Source organism: Opisthocomus hoazin, chromosome 6, assembly GCF_030867145.1.
Source record: "Opisthocomus hoazin isolate bOpiHoa1 chromosome 6, bOpiHoa1.hap1, whole genome shotgun sequence".
NCBI lineage: Eukaryota > Metazoa > Chordata > Aves > Opisthocomiformes > Opisthocomidae > Opisthocomus > Opisthocomus hoazin.
Genome location: NC_134419.1, coordinates 6331135 through 6350979, shown reverse-complemented (window position 1 = coordinate 6350979; position 19845 = coordinate 6331135). Strand labels below are relative to the sequence as shown.

The 19845-nt window shown below is 61.4% G+C and overlaps 1 protein-coding gene across 3 annotated transcripts in view; it reads right to left on the bottom strand.

The window, feature by feature from the left end:
* SSBP3 (single stranded DNA binding protein 3) overlaps positions 1–16737 on the bottom strand; it is a 54063-nt gene extending 37326 nt beyond the window's left edge. For all 3 annotated transcript variants that reach the window (XM_075424441.1, XM_075424442.1, XM_075424443.1), the window contains exons 1-4: positions 16525–16737; positions 16315–16387; positions 16045–16106; positions 15572–15656 (exon numbers count right to left, since the gene is read on the bottom strand). In XM_075424441.1, coding sequence (XP_075280556.1) covers positions 15572–15656; positions 16045–16106; positions 16315–16387; positions 16525–16580 — 276 coding nt within the window. In that variant the 5' untranslated portion in view covers positions 16581–16737. The remainder of the gene's footprint in view (positions 1–15571; positions 15657–16044; positions 16107–16314; positions 16388–16524) is intronic.
* Between the last annotated feature and the right edge of the window lie 3108 nt (positions 16738–19845).

Here is a 19845-nt window from a genome sequence, read left to right as displayed (position 1 = left end):
GTTTCAGCTGCTCCTTGGCTTCCCATGTCTCCTTCCAAGCCCTCCGGTTGTGTCTGGGGAGTTTTTTTCCTTCTCCCTCAGCTCAACCCACCCACGCCGCCGCTGCCTTTTCTATCAGCACCGAAAGCAGGCAAAGAGGAGCGACCATGTTTTACATGGGAAGAGGGGGAAAGCGCCGGGCGCCCGCTCCGAGTCTCCTACCTCTGAGCACCTTTCCTAACACACATAAAAAATTACATATATACACCAAAAATGCTGGTGGTGGAGCCAAGCCAAGGGGCAATTCATGGCTGCATGCAGCACAGTCGCCGTACCTGCAGTCAAAACTGATCTCCCAGGTTGGATATCACACATTTTGGAGATGTTCATCTCTTGACGACCTCGTAAAGAACAACCCAACACCCACAGACCAGCATGAGCCCCCCGGGCAGGCGAGAGCCTCCGGCACGGCCGCCAAGGACAGGCAGCAAGCCCTGCTGCCTTCGGAGGGAGCAAGCCCAGGCTCCCTCTGCACCCCACTTCTGCATCCGCCAGCTTGACCCGTTGGGAGGTCTCAAAAAACCACCGATTTTGTAAAAAACAGGTAAAGCAGAGGGAAAGCCAACTGTTCCAGCGGCCCCAGCTGAAGAGCCAGCTGTGGAGGAACCTGTGTGGGAACCCAGAGACGCTCCCATAGCAAACCCACAAATAAATGCATTTCTGTCTTTTTAGAGATGGCTGAAGTTTTCCCGTACTGAGGAGGGAGCTTTCCTTTGGCAGGTCCTTTGGGAGGACCAGATGTGTCATGCCGAGCTGCTCTCATGACAGTGATCGCCCGGGGTCCCCACGAGATGCACCCCAAGCTGCAGAACACCCGGTCACCAGCACACGCTTCCAACTCAGGCAGCCAGCGAAGCTGCAAATGCTTAAAAAACCCCCAGGTTTTGAGCACCCAGACCCTGCCCATTTCCTTCTGAGAGGCCTCATCCCACCTCACGACCATCTTCATCCCAGGGATGACCCACAGAGCTCCTCCTGGGTGCAAAGGAGGGGGCTGAGGACCCTCCCAGGGGTCCAACCTCCACATGACGCCTCCGACCAGACCCAGCCCGGGCTTCAAACCTACCCAGAGAACCACTGAGCTCTCCGCTGGGGCAGGGGGGACCCCATCTTCACCCCAGCAAGCGCTGTGCCCCCCCCCGCCTCTCCCCGCGAGGCTGCGCCGGCTCCAGCCGCTCCCGCGATCCAAGCGGAGCAGATGGCACGCGCAACACTTACGGCTCCGCTTTCCAGCCGCCATCGCAGAGCCGCTTCTCAGCAGGGCGGAGGCGGGGGGGGGAGACGGCACTTTTTTTTTTTTTTAAATTTTCCCTGGGAATTTTTGATTTTCTTTAAAAAAAAAAAAAAAAAGTATAATCCTGTGCTTGAGACCGGGGAGCTCCTGGCAAGGCAGAGTGTGGTGCTCTGCGGACGGGCGGTGCGTGCCCGCTGACCGGCAGTCTGTCCGTCTGTCCATCCCTGGGGAACCGGCCGACTGCCCGAAATCCGCGCCGAGAGGCACGAATCCTGGAAAGCCTCACAAAGCAGAGATGCGGGGTGGGTGGCAAAAAAGGGATGAAGCGATGAAAAAAAAAAATGCTTTCTAGGGATTCTGCTGGCTCACCTGGATTTGCTCCCTTTCGATGGCTCGTCCCCCGCCCACCGAGGGGCAGCTCCTGTCTCTGCCACCCCGGTGGGGCAGGCAGGGGGTCAGAGAAACGTGTCCTGAGTGGAGGAGACCCGGAGGGAAAGCCAAACTGGTCTTCGGCTCCCTGGGACATCGGTCCTCCTGTGTCCACCAGCTACGACGGAGCAGGGGAGATGCTGTCCCACCTGGGGCAATGATGGGTTTGGGGGCACTCGCCAGCTTGGGGACCAGACCTGCCCAGGTCCGACGCTGCGGCACGCCGCGGTCCTCTCATCCTCCACCAATGGCTCAAACCAGGTTTTTTCGCTTCCCGGTGGAAGCCAACACCTAGCATGAGGCTGGGAAACCATAAATCTGGGCATCGCAGACACCAGATTGCTTTCAGCAGCCGCGCTCCGCACAGAGCTCGGCGATAAGTAACAAAAAGTCTGCGCGTTGCGCCGCTGATTCCTTGCCTGGGGATGCATAAAACCCGGGCGATGACAGATCGGCACCTCGATCCAAGCGCATCCCTGCCCTCGCTCCGCCGGAGAGGCGGATAAACAAAGGCGGCTCTCCCCGGCGTCCGCAGGCAGCTGCCACCGCGCAGCAGCGGGAGGGGGGAAAACAAAAGAACGGGATGCTCCCGGCGTTATCCCGGCCCCGTTATCCCGCTGGTGCCCGCAGGGAGCTCGGCCCCTCGGACACCTCCCTTCCCCGGGGGTCTCCTTGCCCAGCCGCCGAGGCTGCGTGCCAAGGGCAGTGGTTACCCCTCGGCATCGCGCGGCGAGGAGGAGAACGTCCCCGTTTCGTGCACAGAGCGCGGCTCGGCCGTCCCGGCAAAGAGCTCAGCGACGGCTGGGACCAGGCTGCGGCGGTTTTGTGCCGACGGGCGCTGCAGGGCGGGAGAGACGCCCGTCCGAATCCCACAGAATCACAGAATCCCAGCATGGCAGGGGTTGGAAGGGACCTCTGTGGGTCACCCAGTCCAACCCCCTGCCGAAGCAGGGTCACCTACAGCAGGCTGCATAGGACCTTGTCCAGGCGGGTCTTGAATACCTCCAGAGAAGGAGACTCCACAACCTCCCTGGGCAGCCTGTGCCAGTGCTCCGTCACCCTCAGAGGGAAGAAGTTCTTCCTTGTGTCCAGCTGGAACTTCCTGTGCCTCAGTTTGTGCCCGTTGCCCCTTGTCCTGTCACTTGGCACCACTGAAAAGAGTCTGGCCCCATCCTCCTGACACCCACCCTTGAGATATTTGTAAGCATTTATATGTAAGCATGAATCCCACGTGGGACTGAGCCAGCGGGAGAGCCTGAATGCCCGCCCGACGGCACCTGGAGATTCGGTGAGGTCAAATATTTGGCAGGGAAGTTTTCTGATGTGGTTTCTTAATTTAGACAACAAGGAGTGGTGGGCACCCACCGACGCGTCGCACGGAGCAGTCACGACAGCGAGGGAAAAGGGAGTGCGCTGGGAAATGCCAACTTGGGGATGTTTCCAAGCAAAAAAAAAAGAGAAGGCAGCCATGGCTGCGGCACCGGAACACCCAGGTCTTGGCCCACCCATATGAGGGTACGTGCCGGTTGTCCTCGCCTGGCCTCGTGAGCTCAGAGCAGCCTAAAGCAGCTGGAGCAGGGCTGCCACGCTCCTCCCAAACCCACCCCTCCTTCCCCAAAACGCCTGTGGGACCCCTGCACCTCATCCCCATCCCCTTTTCCAACCCGCGCTGCCCTGCCCGAGCCCCACCAGCGCGTCGCTGGAGCCCCTGCTCCCCATGCGAGAGCCCCACGGCCGGGCTTCGCCCCGACCGAGCAGCGCAGACCCTGAAATCTGGGGTTGGGAAGCTCTCCAGAGCGGGACCAAGGGACGCACGGATTATTTCACCAGCTCGCGACGGCGAATCCTTCGGAAGGAGGGAAGGCAAGGCAGGAAACCATCTTTGCAACCCCAAAGTTGAATAATCAGCACCTGGGCTGCGGGAAGCCCTCTCCCCCTCCCCGGGCACCAGCTCCTGGGACCCACCAGCGCCCGGGGAGGAGACCGGGTGCTGTCGGACCCCCCCTCCCCGGGCTTTGCCGAGGAATGCCGGGGGCGGCGGCGGGGGGAGCAGCCGCGGCGGCGGCGCTGGGAAGGGAACCAGCTGGAGAGCCGCAGCCTCATGAAATAATGAAATGCCAAACCAACCCCTGCATCTTCCACAGTCTCTCAGGTCACCTACCAGATTAGGAGGCCTGTTGCTAAGGCAACCATATCTTGCAAGTGCTAGCTGAACTTCCCCATCGTTTTTAACCCTTTAAGGAGCAAAAAAAAAAAAAAAAGAAAGCAAAAAAGAAAAGAAATGCATGTAAAAAAAATAAAATAAAAGGATAACGCCGATGCGGCGACCTGCGGGAGACCAGGGGAGGCAAAGGGGGGGGGGCAGCTGGGAAAGGGAAATAAAAGAACAAGCGCCCCAGCAGCCGCCTCCCGCGCGATGCACGCCGCGCTGGCTCCCTTCCAGGCGGCTAATAAAATTATTCGGCATCCGCACACGCACGCAAGACCCAGCAAACTTTCGATGCGCCTGGCACGGCAAGCGGGGAGGGGGGAAAAAAACCAAACACAACACAAAACCAAAAAAAACCCCACCAAAACTCAGGTTATACATATGAAACGGGGGCAAACAAAGCAAAACTGGGACTTTTTCAATTTTTTTTTTGCGGTAAATACCAGCCCTCGCGGCCCTGCAGACGCCGGGCAAGCGGCCGGCAGGCCGGCGCCGCGCAGGAGGGGACAGATGGCCGGCGCTGCGCCCGGCAGCGGCGTCGGGACGGAGGCGATGGGCACCCGTGGCCACCCCACTGGTTTTGCAGCTACCAAGGGCCAGGAGCATCCCCAGCGTGAACACCCAGCTTGCGCTCCGCGACCATAAAATCAAATAAAAATAAAAATAAAAATACCCCCCTCGCCACCCAGGGACCATGTCCCAGCAGGGTGTGATGGGGACCACGGTCCCCTCCTCTGGGGGGATAAACGCCCATTTTGAATGCACTGAAGCAGGGAGCCCCAAAAAATCACAGCTTTCTGGGATAACGGGGAGGCCTGCGAGCAATAAGGGAAAGAAAAAAGGAGCAAGGCAATGCACAGGCAGCACAAGGGGAATGAAAAAAAAAAAAGGAGGGAGGGGAGAAAGAGGCATGGAAACGAGGAGAAAATGTGGAGCGGCATAAATCAGGCGCGCGGGGGGAGCGGAGCTGGGGAGGCACGGCAGCACGTGCTGCGTTCCAAGCGTGCGGGCAGCGCACGCAGCCGGCTCCTGCCTGCTGGGGTTTGCACCGGGCAGCAAACCAGCATCGTGCCCCAGGGAAAGGGGCTCCCACCCCCCCACCGGTGTGCTGATTCGGTGCGGGGTATCGGCTGTGCCACCCAGCACACCATCGATCCCTCCATCAAAAACCTCTTTGGGAAAGAAAAAGCCTCCGCTGGTGCAAAAGATGCTCGATGGGAAAAATATTGGGGATCCCTCATTCGGCATCCCCCCTCCTTCCCACCCTCGGGTCAGGGTGGGGACAGCAGGTGTGACAATTCCTGCTGAAATCCTCTCAGATGAGGGCAGCAAGGTGGCAACTTGCTCCCAAAGCCGCCTTCTTCCCACCAGCCTGCTCCAAAATCATCACCAAGAGAGGCGCAAGGGTCCGTGCAAACCCAGCCCCGCGTTGCTCCGGGGCTGCGGTGAGACGGGCTCACGGCCAGGCCACCGTGCCGAAGGGCTGCTGGCATTGCCACCCGGCTCCGGTCCTGCCCTCCGACCTCACCCCCGCACCCCTGCGCCTTGCCAACTCATTGGCGGGAGAAACTTAATTAGCCATGTCCGTCAACCCCAAACATCTGTAACCAGCAAAATTTACAACCAGAAATAAAGATGAGTGACCTTCGCGGTGGTGAAAGACAGTTGGGTTCTTGTATTACAACGGCGGGGACAGGCAAAACTCATTATCTCTAATAGCCGTCCTCATAACCAGATTAAAGACAAAGGTGGCAGCTCCACAGTCCCTGACCCACCACCGTCCCCACCCCGAGCGGAGCGGAGCTCCTCTCCACCGCAGCGCCGCTCGCCCGAACCCCATCGCTGCCAACTCGGCCGGTGTTCACGCACGCGGCGATCCCCATCCCTCCTCCCTGGGAAAGGCGATGCCCCGGCTCGTCCCACCCCACCGGGCTGGGGACGCCCAGCTGGTGTCACATCCCTCCTGGGCCTTCTCTGGGAGCACCGGGGAGATGCTCGGCTGCCCCGTGAGCATCCCCAGGGTACCAACGGCGAGCTCCCCCCCGCCCCAGGGATGCTGCGGTGGTACCCGCTGCAGATGTTTGCTCACAGGGTGCAAGGGAAAAACATCTGGTTTCCAGCACTCAGCCTGAGCCCGACCCTCCAGAAATAATCACCGTCACGTCCCAGCGCACGGACATTCCCGAGCGTGAGATCTTTTGTCCTGAAGACGCAGCCAAGGCTTTCACCTCCGGCTGCGAGATGCACGCGGTGCCAATCACCAGCCGGGGAGCGAGAGCCTGTTATTTTCATCAGAAGATGTTCTCCAGGGGCACCTTCAGCTGCCAGCCAGGAGAAACAAGCCACCGGAGAAAACCTGAGCCTCCTAATGGCTTTTTCTTCACCACCCCTGGCCCTGGCAGCAGCGCGAGGGCAGCTCCTTCTCCAGAAGATGAGCACCAGCGGGGCCAGACGATTCCTCCCATGTTCAGCAGCAACAAGTCAAACTGCTTGGAAAACACTTAAGGGGGGGACGGGGAAGCTTCAAATGGACCAGGCGGACGGTGCACCGCGCTGGAGCAACGGTAAAAGTTAAAATTAATTAGCTGGCAGGATGACAAAGAAGCCATTGTGCAGCATGGTGGAGCAATCCAAGTACAAAGGCTTTATATAAGTCATGCTGAAAACTCCTTGATGACTGCAGGTAAGGACGGACAAGCTGTCCGGACGTGCCACCACACCCTGAAGGGCTCCAGGACAAGCAAGTGAACGCGTTTTCAACAATGGAATGAGCCCTGGGAGCCCCAGCCTGGACCTTATCTCCAGAGGAGATGAGCAAAGGCGTGAAGCACCCATGCTTCGGTGCTGCGATGCCCAGGATAAAACAAAACCAGCTGGTTGGGGTTTTTTCATGGAAAATAGCCCTCGAGACGGGCTGAGGATGCCCACGGGCAACGTGGACCCAGGCTTTGCCTACTTGCGAGCTCCCACCTCCATCCCCAGCAATGCCCCACCAAGCCCAGCCCTGCCAAAATACCCCCCCTACGATGAGACCAAGCGTGGCCGTCCCTGCCTCAAACCAAACCCCACCAGGGTCTTACAAAACCAGACCCAACCTCCCGGGCTCACGCCTCGCCGAGGAAGACCCCAACAGCAGAAGAGTCTCCATCACCAGCCCCAGGTTCGGCTGCTTGGGGGCAGCAGACCCCCTCCCAGAGCCCCCGGGGACGCCGGAGGGGGCCGAAGCAGCGGTGGAGTCACCCCAACGCTGCCACCAGCCGTCACCTCCCGGCGGGCAGACGGGCAGCGGCGCGGGGGGAGGCCGGGTGTGATTTACACCCCGCCAGCTGCACGGCTCTCCCGCAGAAAGGAGCCGACGGGAGGGAAGCACCTCTCCCTCCTCCTCCTCGCTTCGAGCATCGCTCCCGGGCGGGGGGACGTGTGGGCTTGAGCAGCCCCCACACCCCACAGGCTGCCCTTATCCCAGCCGGGGGTCCCCCAAAACCCAGGGATGAGCCCCCGGGGAGGGCCAGGAGGACGCTCCGCGAGGCTCTGGCAGGGGAGCGGAGCCAAGCGGGACGCCGCAGCCTTATCTGCCCACCCCAAACCAGGGCGCCCAGCGAGGAAGCGCCCTGCCCCCTTCCTCGGCGTACACCACCTTTTTTTTTTTTTTTCCACTTAAAATAAAAAAGCAACAAACCCCAAAGCAACAAACCCCGCTCCCAGCCCCTCCCCAGCGCAGAAGCCCAGCTGCAAGGCACAGCTCAGGGCAGGCAGCAGCTCCCTGCCTGCCCGGGGGGGCTGAGCCGGGCACCGCCAGCTGCCCGGGGGGGGAGGCAGGGGCTTTTCTCCCCTCACAGTTGCCAAAAATTAATAAATAATCGAAGCCAAGGCTTGGGACACCCTCGCAGCAGCCTGTTTGGGGAGAAAAGGGGGGGCCAGCTGGCTGCTTGCCTTGGCGGGCGCCCATGGGCGCTGGACCGGGCGCGATGGCAGCCGCACGGGGGGGAGCTGGGGCAGGACGGGGACACGGGGGAAATCCCACGTCAGGTAAGCGGGACCGGCTCAGGGCTGGCGTGCCCAGCGGGAACGCCATGGGACGCCGGCACCCCAGCCGTGCTGGGCAGGTCACGCTCACCGGCAAAGCTGAGCCGCAGCAGCGCATCCTCTGCCTCGGTTTGTAGCTGAAAAATCCCAATTATAGGCGTGAGCTCAGCCCTGCGAGGTCAGAAGAAACCAGCCCAAATCCAGGGAAAAAGGGAAGGGAAAAACCCCCACCCCAGGCCCTGCTTGAGGCAGGAGGGGCGGCGAGAGCTCATTTTCACTACAGAAAGCTGCCGCACCCCGGGAAGGAGAGACACCAGATCAAATGCTCAAGGGTTGACGCAGAAACATTAAGGGGGGGGGGAAAAAAAAAAATTAAAAAGAAAAATGTTAGCTTAAGACACAGCCAGAGGTCTTCCTTTGGACTTTATCTCGAGGCAGCAGGCTGCAGCGGCGCTGCCTCACATATGGACGGACGGACGGACGGACCCCGCAGCTGCCTGCATGGCTGGGGAATGTGGAGAGGAAAAATCACCTCGGGAAAAGCCACCGGTCGTGGCGGCGATGGCCATGGAGGAGGAAGAGTATGGCAGGAGGGAAGCACTACTCTGCCCCGCCGCCCCAACCACGTGCCAAATACATAGACACACGTACTTCTATCTATCTATATCCATATATATATCTTAATTTTTCGTATTACACAAATATAATTGCTTATATACACACATACACATATATATTTTGTTTAATTCTGACATTAACAGCCTCCACACACACAGCACTAAACTCATGCAGGAGAGTGGGCATTTCTCCTCTTCTCCAAAAAATTCTACGATTTAACCACACAAACCTGAGGCAAAGGAAAAGGCAGCCTTACCGTGGGGGAATCTGTGCCCCATCACCCCCACACCTCACCCCAAGCCCCCCCGGGTGCCCACCTCGCCCCAGCCGGGCACGGGTGTCACCACCGCAGGATGCGGGGACAGGAGCAGGGAGGTGGCGGGGGCTCGGTTGGGTCCCACCACGCGTGGGAAGCGGCACCCACAAGCAGCCACCCCGTATTTTGGAAACTCCCCCCCCTTGACTGCGCAGCTGGAGCTTTGAACTCGGCTCCCGCAAGAGTTTCGAGAGAAGCAAAGAAAACAAAAACCCCAACCACCAAGCCCAAAGCAAGGCGGAGGCGAGGTGTTTGTTTGCTGGCAAAGAGCCGTTTTCGCTCCCCGCCAGCCCGGAGGAAAGCGCTGCTTCCGTCCCGCCGAGCCCCCCAGCCTCAGGGGGGGGGTCTCGCAGGGGACCCGACAGGGTCAGGGCTCGGAGGGAGAAGCTGCTGGGAGACAAGGTGGGACGTGCTGGTGGGTTGAGCAGGAGCTTCACAGCCCGACGCAGGAGCGGGATGCTGGCGAGGCGGCCGTGCGATGCTCGTGGGGGGCAGCCGGCGCAGACCCCCAGGCGGGATGCACTGGGGGAGCACGAGCTGCCCCGCTCACAAGGAAACCCAGGCCCAAACGCTGCTGCAGCAGCTCCCGAGCAGCCCCCGGCAGTGAGGGCTTTGCCCGGCCGGGTGCCACTGAGGCGATGCCTGCTCTGCCGCGGGAAGAGGAGAAAGAGCCGGAGCCCCTCGCCCGCTCTGGCAGCTGTTTCCAATAGATCCAGGGACGGCTTTACAAGAGAAAAATAGGGAACAAAAGGTAGGAGAAAATCCAAGTTTCCAAGGTGAGGAAGGAAATGATCAGGAGAACAGGAAAGCCTCACTCGTACCCAACACGCGGCGCCCTGACCTAACGAACCTCCCCACCACCACCGCGGGATGCGCAGCCCCCCCACGCCGGACCACCGGCCAGCGTCCCCGGTACAGCATGGGCCCCTCGCCCTCTTTGTTCCTCCGCGGGGACCCCGGAAAGCGGGGGGTTTGCTTTGTGCTCGCCCCGGAGCCGAGCATCTGCCGTGGGCGGCCGTTCCCGGCACGCCGGGTCCCCTCGCCGGCCTCAGCGCGCTCGCCCACGTGGCCGCAGCGCCGGCGGGGCAAACAATGGGATGGCGCGGGCTGCCGCGCGTGGCCTTCCTCCTCCTCCTCACCGGGGGCTTCGCCTGCCACCGGGGAGCTGGCCCCGTTCAAGCTCTGGGGGTGGGGTTAAAAAAAAAAATAACAACACAAAAAACCCCCACTGAAAATGGAAAAAAAAAAAAAAAAAAAAGAAATTCAGGTCTGCCTGGTGGCCGCACATCGGTTTTTTGGAGGGGAGGGCACGCTGGCCCACAGGCACCAAGATGGGCGATGGGGACGGCAGAGCAGGGACCTCCCCAGGGAGCACCCAGGCACCCACCCCAGCACCCAGGGGGGGTCCCGGCCGTGGCACAACCCCCCGCCCGCCCTCCCGTCGCCAGCCAGGATTGAAGCAATCCTCCCCTCCCATCCCAGCCCCGGCTCTTCCGCAGAAACCCCTCCGGATCGGAGCTGGAGAAACTTTGCATCCTCACACCATTTGTTGATATAAAACCCATCCCCTGCCTTACTTTTGCAGAGGCACTCGGGGTGGGGTGGAGGGGGGGGGAACGTCTGTTTCCATTTGAAACTGTCAAAATTAGCATTCAGTAATTAAAAATCACACCCTTTCTCTTAATAACCTAACCAGCATGATACAATCAGGTTGTGCCAACTCTTTAATCTAATTGACTAATTACAGATTTTAATTTAGTCAGTTACTGAACAACTGTTGACAATTTGTTTTCATTAGGGACAGAACAGGATAAATATTTAGGCTCCCCAGTCAAAGACTAAGGCACAAGCTCTGGGCTCTGACCTCCGGTTTCGCGCCGGCAGCTTCTCCGCCGGCATCTCCCATGGAAAGGTGCCGCTCCGCAACGCCCCGGTCCCGTCACCGGACAGCGGGAAGCGGAGGTTGCTCCATCACGACAGCCGATATTATTTAAAACACAAAGTCAAACTAATCCAGTAAAAAGCAGGGTTTAGGGACATTTGGGCTCGCAGGCGGGATGGACACACCAGTACCACGAACTGGGAGGAAAGGCTGAGCCCAGTGCGCTGCTGGGAAAGGGAATTTCTGTATTTATTCTTTCTTCTTTTTTTTTTTTTTTTTGAAGTGATGTGGAGTTTTGCAGCTGCTCCTGGCAGCTTGCCACTCCCGAAGGAAACTCCTCTCTCCGGTTACCTACTGGGGAACCCTGTCCCTGCAGAGCGGAGCTGGATGGAGCCCAGACGGAGCACGGTCCCAGACGGAGATGGGACAGAGCCGCATGTGCCCAGGGACCATGCAGAGCTGTTCCCACCCCCTGTCCCTGCGTCGTGACAAATCTGCCCCAAAAAAAGCCTGCTCTCCTATGCAATACATTGCTAATATATGGACTGCACAGGGCACACTGCAGAGGCACGCGTGGACCTCCACCACCACCACCACGCACGCAGAGGCACGCATGGACCTCCACCACCACATGCAGAGGCATGCATGGACCACCACCACCACCACCATGTGCACAGAGGCACGCATGGACTTCCACCACTGCAGAAGTACGCGTAGACCACCAGCTCCACCACACCCGCAGAGGCACTCTTGGACCACCAGTCCCACCACACCCGCAGAGGCACTCCTGGACCACCACCACCACACTCGCTTGTCCCACACCCACCCACTCAGCCATGAGTGCTTGGAGCAGGAGTCTCGCAGCTTTTGCTAGCCCTGGAGCAAGAAGACAGCCTGGCACAGCAGAGGCGACAGTCACACCAAACCCATCATGCATGCAGAGCATCTCCTCCCAGGAGGGTTCCCACATGGCCATCTTGCCTGCCTAGGTGTCAAACCATGAGGTGGCCACACAGACCCCGGCGAGCAGAAGATGCTGTGAACACGAGGAGATGCACCCCTGCAGCCCGGGGATGCCCAGGCAGCGATGCTGGGACAGGGCACCCATCCTGCAGCCAACTGGGACACCACGGGCAGAAGAGGACCACCTCCCACACCTCACCTCCAAAGCGTGGCTGGGAGCGCACTTACAGCGGGGAAACGGCTGGGTTTGGGGTTTGCACTCCAGTGTCTGGGTGACACCCCACCAGCCAAACCCTCCCAGCCCCTTGGGTGTCACCACGCACCCCACGGAGCAACGTCTTGCATGCCAGCGCCAGCAAGCCTGGATGCTACATCCATCCATCTCCAGGGGCTTCAGAAACCCCCTCGCCGAGATCTCAATCCAAGGGGAACCGTTTCAGTGGCGAAAAACGAGGAGCCCTGCTTGTCCCCAACCAGGATGGGAGGACACAAGCCCCAACCGTCCCATCTTTTCCCAGACCAACCGCCACCTCCCTCACTGCAGCACAGCATCCTTCCAGACCCAAGTTAGAAAGGACTGCAGCAGCTTCCCAAAGTTAAATAAAATAAATCAACGCTTTGCTCCAACGGCAAGCTGAAGCCACCGCTCCCTAGATCTTGCACTGCAAAGAAAACCTCATTTCAAAGGCTCCCAAGCGCGGATCCTTCTCAGGAGGGAGCAGGGGAGGGGAAAGGATGAAGTCAAAGTCTCCAGCAGCCAAAGGCTACCCTGATTTTTCTCTCCTGCACACTGATGCTCCGAGCTGGCCGCGCAGGCAGAGCAATACCGCAAAAAGTATGTAGCAACAGTCAACTAGATTTAAGTTCATTTTCTGTAGCTCGAGGCCAAAATCGACTGAAGTGGTTCTGGTGATCAAGTTTTCTGCAATTCCCCTTCCTGTGTATTAGCTCTTTGACAGAAATTCACTGCGGTATTTAAACTGGCAGTCATCACCGCTAACTCAAATTGTATTGGCTTTCACGGCGTTGAAATGCTCAACTGCGACCAGCCATCGGCCAATTCCCAGATAACGCGGCGGCTGAAATCCCCTGTCATGCCGAGCGATCCCGTTGCAAGCTCGCCGGCGCCGGGAGCGCGCCGTAACGCCAGCACGCTCACCACGGGGCTTCGCCGGGCAGAGGAGCCCCAGTCAACGGCTATGGGTTGAGTTCGAAGAGTCAACAGATGCTGTTGGCTGGGATAAACTCTTTTGGTACAGATGGGAGAGGCCGACGAACAACCCTCCGACCAGCACAACTCGTTAGCTGCATTAACAGGCTCGCAGCCGTACCGGAGACGGAAGGAAAGAGAAGCACGGCTTTCCTCCCGCCCGCGCCAGCTGAATCCCCGCTCCCAACAAGCGCCTTTCTACCAAGTCCCAACAGCCTTTTGTCCCAGCTCAGGAGAAAAACCTTGGGGGGGGAAAGGTAAAAAGCAGTATTCCTCAGCCACGGGAAGAACACATGACTTTCAAGGGTCCTTCCAAAAAAGAGAGGTGGGATTTCTCCTTCCCCCCCCCCAACAAAAAGAGTTCAATATTAAAAACTGGAGGGGGAAATCGGCGATTTGTCCCGCTGCTCCCGTTTTCACACGGTTACGCTGGGAATGACGCAGCACGGCAATCCCGCCGCCAGCACTCCGCTAACCAGGCGCACGGCTCTCCCCACGCCGCGTCTCCCGGGCGAGCACCCCTCCAGCGCCGCCGACGCGCCAAACCCCGGCTGGCCCGGCACCGCCGCGCCGCTCCCGGAGCATCCCGGCTTTGTCCGTAGAGCGGGACGGTGAATACATCACCTCTGGGTAAATAAACAGCGTATTTTGGGGCTACACCGCGCTGAGGTTGCCCATCCTTGGCCAAGTGTAAATAAGACGCTCTACCAACCTGGGGCAGGACTTGCATCGGGCTATTTTGAACCACAACCACCACTGAAGCGGTTCCTGACTCACTGGTCCAGCCCCATTCGGGGCTCGTACCCCGTTTCAGCTGCCACGCGCCACTGACAGGTTGTGGGGCTTGGCGCTCGATAAAAACCCACATTTTGGCTGCGGCGCTCGCCGGCACCCCGCCCCGGCACGGACGCTGGCGAGAAACAAGGCGCTACTCACACTCCCCCGGTTATCATTCGCTTCTTTGGTCAATATTTAAGTTTTGGCCGGGCAGGTCCCTCGCCCTGTAAAGTACACGCCGAGCCGGGGAAACACGGCTCCTCGGAGCGGGACTGTGCCGTGGGCATCCGCCACCGGCCACGCCGGGGAGGAGAAGCACAACCCCTGTTTGGGGGCCCAAACACGCCCCGGGAAACCAAACCGGTGCCGCCAAGCCAAGGCACAGCGGAGGGAAAGTCCTCTCGCGCGTTTTCGCAGCAAAACCCAAAAGGTAAAAGCACTTGGGGCTGTTACAAAACTGCGTTACACCGAGAATTAAGAACAATCAGGATTGTGTCTATTTACTGTAACCTTAAAGCAACACGTATTAAAGAAGTTTATGCGAATCATCTAATGCACTCAGGCCTATTGTCAGAACTATTACCAAGCTAAAAAAAGATTAATTTCTCTAAATACACTAAATCCTCCGACACGATGAGGAGGCTGCTGTGAATGGAGCGTTACCACCTCCTGGTTGCTCATGTCATCTTCACCTGTGGCTCTGCCCCCTGGCACATCTACCTCCGCCTTGCTCCTGACGAGCCCGCTGTCCCAACCGGGCTCCAAAAATGGGAGAATTTGGCCCGAAACGCCCCGCAAGCGAGCAGCTGCCCACGCAGAGCCAAGCGCTGGTGGACGTGCCGCTGGCTGTCAGCGCTGACCCTCGGTTCAGGAGTTCACCATCTTAATCCGACCCAGTAAAACCGAGCGATGCAGAAAGCGGCTGCAGGGAGAGACGGACAGACAGACAGACCTCACTTTCCCCCATGACCCAGCCGCAAAGTCCCTGAGACACTTGCCCGGCGCTGCTCGCCAGCAAACCCTCGTGCACCCCAACCCAGGCATGTTGAGGCAACGAGGCACTCGGGAAGGGAGGAAAAATGGTTTCCATACCACAGGCTCCCCGGAGCAGACAAAACCAGCTCCTGCTACAGGGTTTGAACGCAGTTGACTGGGGTCCAAGCCCGCGGCCAGGTGACTAATCCTTCGACGCAAATCCCTGCGGACGCGGGCGACGCGCGCGGGACGGGGAGCGGGCAGCCCGCCCATCGCCCACCGGAGCCGACACGCCACGCGCGCCCTCGCCGAGAAAAATCTTTTCGGGAGGCACCTCCAGCCCCGGGAGCGTCGTCCCTGGGTCATGCCGCCGCCTCTGCGGAGAACGACCCGAAAGACCGACAGGCGAGAGGCGCGCTGCCAGCCAAGGGGGTCTGCAGCCCCACCGCCAGCCTTCGCCTCGCCGGGCGCAGGGGAGGGCTCAGAAGCCCCCAGCCTTGCCCAAGGTTGGGAGATGTTCACTGGGGGAACGTTTTGGCCTTTGGAAATCCCCACGGTGTCTGGGGGGGGGGGATTTCCCTCCCGCTCCCCACCGCGACCCAACCCCTGCCCACCCGGCGAGGCGTGAAACACCGTCCATCCTCCGGCAAACGCTTCGTCGTCCATCGCTACGCGAAACTCCTTCACCCCACCAGCAGCCCGCACGCCTTCCAGTGCTTAAGATAAGCATCTGAGCTCATTTACATAATTGCAACATTATGAAATACCGTTCAGTCAAATCAGAACGTCGTTGGTTAAAATAAAAAACACAACACCCATGCTTTTGGCAGGGGGTTCCGTCGTCTCCCGGCGCGCCGCGCCGTGACCGCGGGGATCAGAAACTTGTTACTCACGTAGTCATGGAAGGCTTTCGCTTCGCTCGAGTGCTCGCAAGTGTCTCGCCTCTCGGGCGCTGCGCAGTACAGGTCCCAGAACACGCTGCGGGCCGGGGAGATGGGGGGGGGGGAAGGCAGTCACTAACTTGGGGGGGTCATGGGAGGCGAGCGGCTCCCCGCCCCGCCGGGACGGCAGCGGGCAAACCGGCGCTGGGGGTGCCCGAGCTGCCCCCGGGTGGGCCACGTCGAGGGGGGGGGGGTAGGAGGCGTCGAAAGGGCAACAGGCGCGGCGCTGGGGGGGCTTCTCCAGGCCTCGCTACACCCCCCCCCCCAGCCTCCCCCGACGGCTGCTTCCCCAGCCCGCCCGCTCCCCCGGGGCCGCCCCGCTGCTGCCTCCCGTCGGGGCTTCACCCCGCGGGGCCGCTGCACCCCCCCCCCCCTCCGTTCCCCCCCCCCACGGGGGTGCTCCCCTCGCCCCCCCCGGTACTCACCACCACCAGGAGTGCAGGAAGCCGGGGGGTTCGCCCAGCGTGATGTTCTTCTCCCACCGGATCTGCGAGGGGATGGAGGGGGGGGGGGGGGGTTGGTCACGGGTGGGCGTGGGCCCCCCCCCCCCCCGCGCGCGGCGACCCCCCGGCGCCAAGATGGAGGGCGGGCGTGCGCGCGGCGGCGGCGCACAAAGGGCGCGGGGGGGGGGTGTTTGAGGGAGGGGGGGGATTTTGGGGGTGGGGGTGGGGGGTTTGGGGGGTGGGGGGTCTCACCTCGGACAGGAAGGTCTGCGCCGACTTCTGCGCGCCGACGTGCAGCAGGTACTCGTAGACGTACAGCGCCAGCCTGCAACAGCCGAGCGGCGGGTGGGTGGCGGGGGGGACACAGAGCACGACCCCCCCCCACACACACACCCCTCCCCCTCCCCCCCCAGCACAAAGCCGCCCCGCTCCCCCCCCCCTCCCCGGCTCGGCCGCGCTTACTTCTCCCGCGCCTGTCCGTCCGAGGGCACCGCCGAGCCCTTCCCTTTGGCGAACATGGTCCGCGCCGAGGAGGAGGAAGAGGAGGAAGAGGAGGGAGAGGGGGGGGCGGCCGCCTCCTCCGCTGCCTCCGCCGCTGCGCCCGCCGCGGAAGGAGCGCCGGGGGGGCTGTCAGAGCGCCGGCCGCCGCCGCGCCCCCATCGCTGCGCCCGCCGCTCGCCGCGCACCCGAACGTGGCCGCGCCGGGCACCGCCTCCCCGCCCCCCCCCCGCTTCCACCGCCGACGGGCGTTCGCTCCAGCCAATCAGCGCCCTGCAAGGGCGGGGCCGACGCGTCCCCACGCCCTCCCCTCCCCTCCCCTCCGGAGGCGGCGGGCGGCCTCCCGCGGCGGGGAGGGAAAGCGGCGGTTGCGCGGTCCTAGAGCCCCTCCCCGACCCCGCTCCCGGCTCAGCCCGCGGGCAGGCGGCCGCCGCGCCGTGGCTCTTTAAGGCGGCGGGCCGCGGAGCGCAGCGCCCGCTGATTGGTCGGCGCCGCGGAGACCTCGGAACGGGGAGGGGGGGGGGGGGGAGCCTTGAAACCGCCCGCCGGGCGGCTGAGGGGAGGGAGGGAAGGAGGGATGGAGGGAGGGGGAGCGCGGCGCTGCGCCCGGGCGGGCTCTGCCTCTGGCCGCGGCGCCGGGCGGGACCCGTCGGGGCCGGGTTCGGAGCCACCGCCTCCGAACCCGGCCCCGACGGGTCCCGCCCGGCGCCGCGCACGGCAGCCCCGCCGCTGCGAGCGGTTACCTCAGAGCCAGGCTGTGAGGAGCCCTGAGGGGAACCGACCCCCCCCCCCGCCTTTGCCAACTTGAGCGCCCGTAGCCACGGGGCCTGCCCGAGCAGGGCCAAACTCGCCCTGCCCCACTCCTCTCCGTCGGGAGCTTGTTCTCCTTTAACTCACTGATTTGTTTTCTAGGATAGGCGAGTAGGCAAAACCCAGCCACCTCCTTTCCCGGACCCCGGGGGTTGTCTGGGAGGTGAAACTAACCCAGGGAAACACCTCGGGAGCCGGGGTCTCTGCCTCCCTAGGTGCCTTCAGCGATCCGGTTGCAGGTCCCCAGCCGGGGAGACGTCTCCAAGACCGCCGGAGGAGAGAGCAGCCTGGGGGGGCCGGGAAGCTGCCTCTGCTCTCCCTCCTCTCCTCCGGACCAGCTCTGGTTCTTGGCTGTTGCTAGGGGAGATGGAGAAGAGCAGTGGATGGAAAGCTTCCCATAACCGGCACCAAAAGAAAGTACCAGTGTTGGCATCCCAGGGCGGCAGAGCCCGACCTGCCAGCCGCAAACGCCGGCACGGCGAGGGCAGAAACTCCCGGCCCGTGTGAATTCACTGGGTACCAGCCCCTGCCTTCGCATCGTCCGTGACCTGACGATTAGAGCAAATTATAAGCCGGTGCCTTGGACCAGCTTAGCTAAAGATCAGAAGGGAGACTAATTTCATATCATCACCACCGCAGAATGCAATTAAATGGCTCTGCAAAGTCTTCACGCAAGTTACGACAAGAAATTTAGGAAAAGAACGAAATCCCCACACCCGAAGCCAGCAGCTCCGTCTCGCCGAGTCGCAGGACGACGTCCTGAGGCTACCGAGCGCTCGGGGAGCGACCTGTGGGCTACCTTACTCGGCCGGGCTTTCTCTTGATCGGGAGTTTTTCTTGGGCTGCAGTAATTAAGGCGCCAGAATTGATTAAAAACGCCAAAGCAGGAGCCCGGCTGGTTGTTTGAACCACCCGCCTGCGGGTTTCTCCCAGCTGCCGGGTGCCTCCCTGGCCGGGGCCACGTCGCGCAGCTCCCGCCTGGTGGGCACCGAACAGAGCCCGCTCCGCCGCGCCCGACGGCAGGAGAAGGTGCCGGGGGATAACGGCAGCGTCCCCTGGGCACGGCAAGGGGAAGGCACGAAGGCACCGGGCGCTGCCCGGTGGGATCCCCGCGGGCAGGGATGCGCAGCAGGAAGGACGGGTTTGGGAGGGAGCAGCTGTGGGAAGAGTGGCCTCTCCACGTTGCGTATTAACGCTCCGCGTGCTTTCATTGCGGCGGGACCTATCGCGCGGAGCCATTAGCATGCAATGCGGAGGAACACGTATTTTTGGGATGCCTGCCTGGCTCGCAGGCTCTCGGCCCCTGGGGAAGGGCTGTGGGATGCGGGGAGGAGTACCTCGTCCCCCCTGTCCTCCCCCCCCCCCCCCCGGACACCGCTGGAGTCACAGCTCCTTCCTCGAGCCCCTGAATCATCCCTGCTGCCATCTGCTGCACCCTCGCTCTTCCCCGCAGATGTCCTTCTTCCTTCCCCAGAAGGAGATGAGAACCGAGGATGAGGTGCCAAACGCGGCTTCAGACAGCGTCTAATAAAACACGGGATTAATTTCTCCTGACTGGTGTTCAATGGCTCTGATTAAGCAGAGCAGGATTTAATTAGCTTGTTTGGACTGCCTCGAAACCCGTGCCAAAGGTGGGGGAGTCTCAGCGGCTGGGTCCCCCCGGGCACGAGCTTGACAAGGGTCGGCGGGACCTCTCCCCGTGGAGCAGAGCACCCAGCAGCTCCCCGAGGATCCTCCCACCGCCCCTTACCCACCCGGGGCGGGTGCCCTCGGCTGTGCTTGATCCGCTGGCACGGGGGGCCGGGGGGGAGCAGGCCGGGGGTGACGGGGACACAGACAGGTTGGGGACACTTCTGTCTCCCCGAACCGCGTCTCCTCCTCTAAACCCCGTGCCTCTCGGCATAAACCAAACTCGCCCTGCCACTGAGCCCTTGAATTTCAAGTAACCCCGTTCTCTCCCTGATTTACTACCAGTTGCTGGCTCCTCTCCTCTCCCTCCGCCTGTCTCCTTTAACCCATTTCATTATCTATGCTAGCTTAGGCTTGCCTACGTGGGAACATCGCGGTGTAGTTATTGCAAAATAGATGGGCCGTGAATGTAAAGCGCGGCAGCGATTCCCCAGCAGCTCCCTGCGTGGCGGCTCCCACTCCTCACCCGCAGTACCCGCGCCAGCCCGGGCTGCCGGCAGCCGGAGCACCCATGGGAGACGCGGCTCCATCGCTGGGAAGGCTGGGACACGACGCTGCCTTCCCAGAGCTGGCACTCCCGGGATTTCAGCTCCGCCGGTGCCCGTCGCCGCAGAGGAGGCAAACGGAGGTAGAAGGCTCGAAAGGAGAAAGCACCAAAGAGAACAGCCGGGGCGCAGGACTTCCCCGTCGGACGAGCACGGGCGACGGGCGAGCCCCGGACTCGCGCTCCGGGGTGCGATGGACTCCCGAGGGACGGGCAGGGCTGCTCAAAGGCAAACCCCAAAA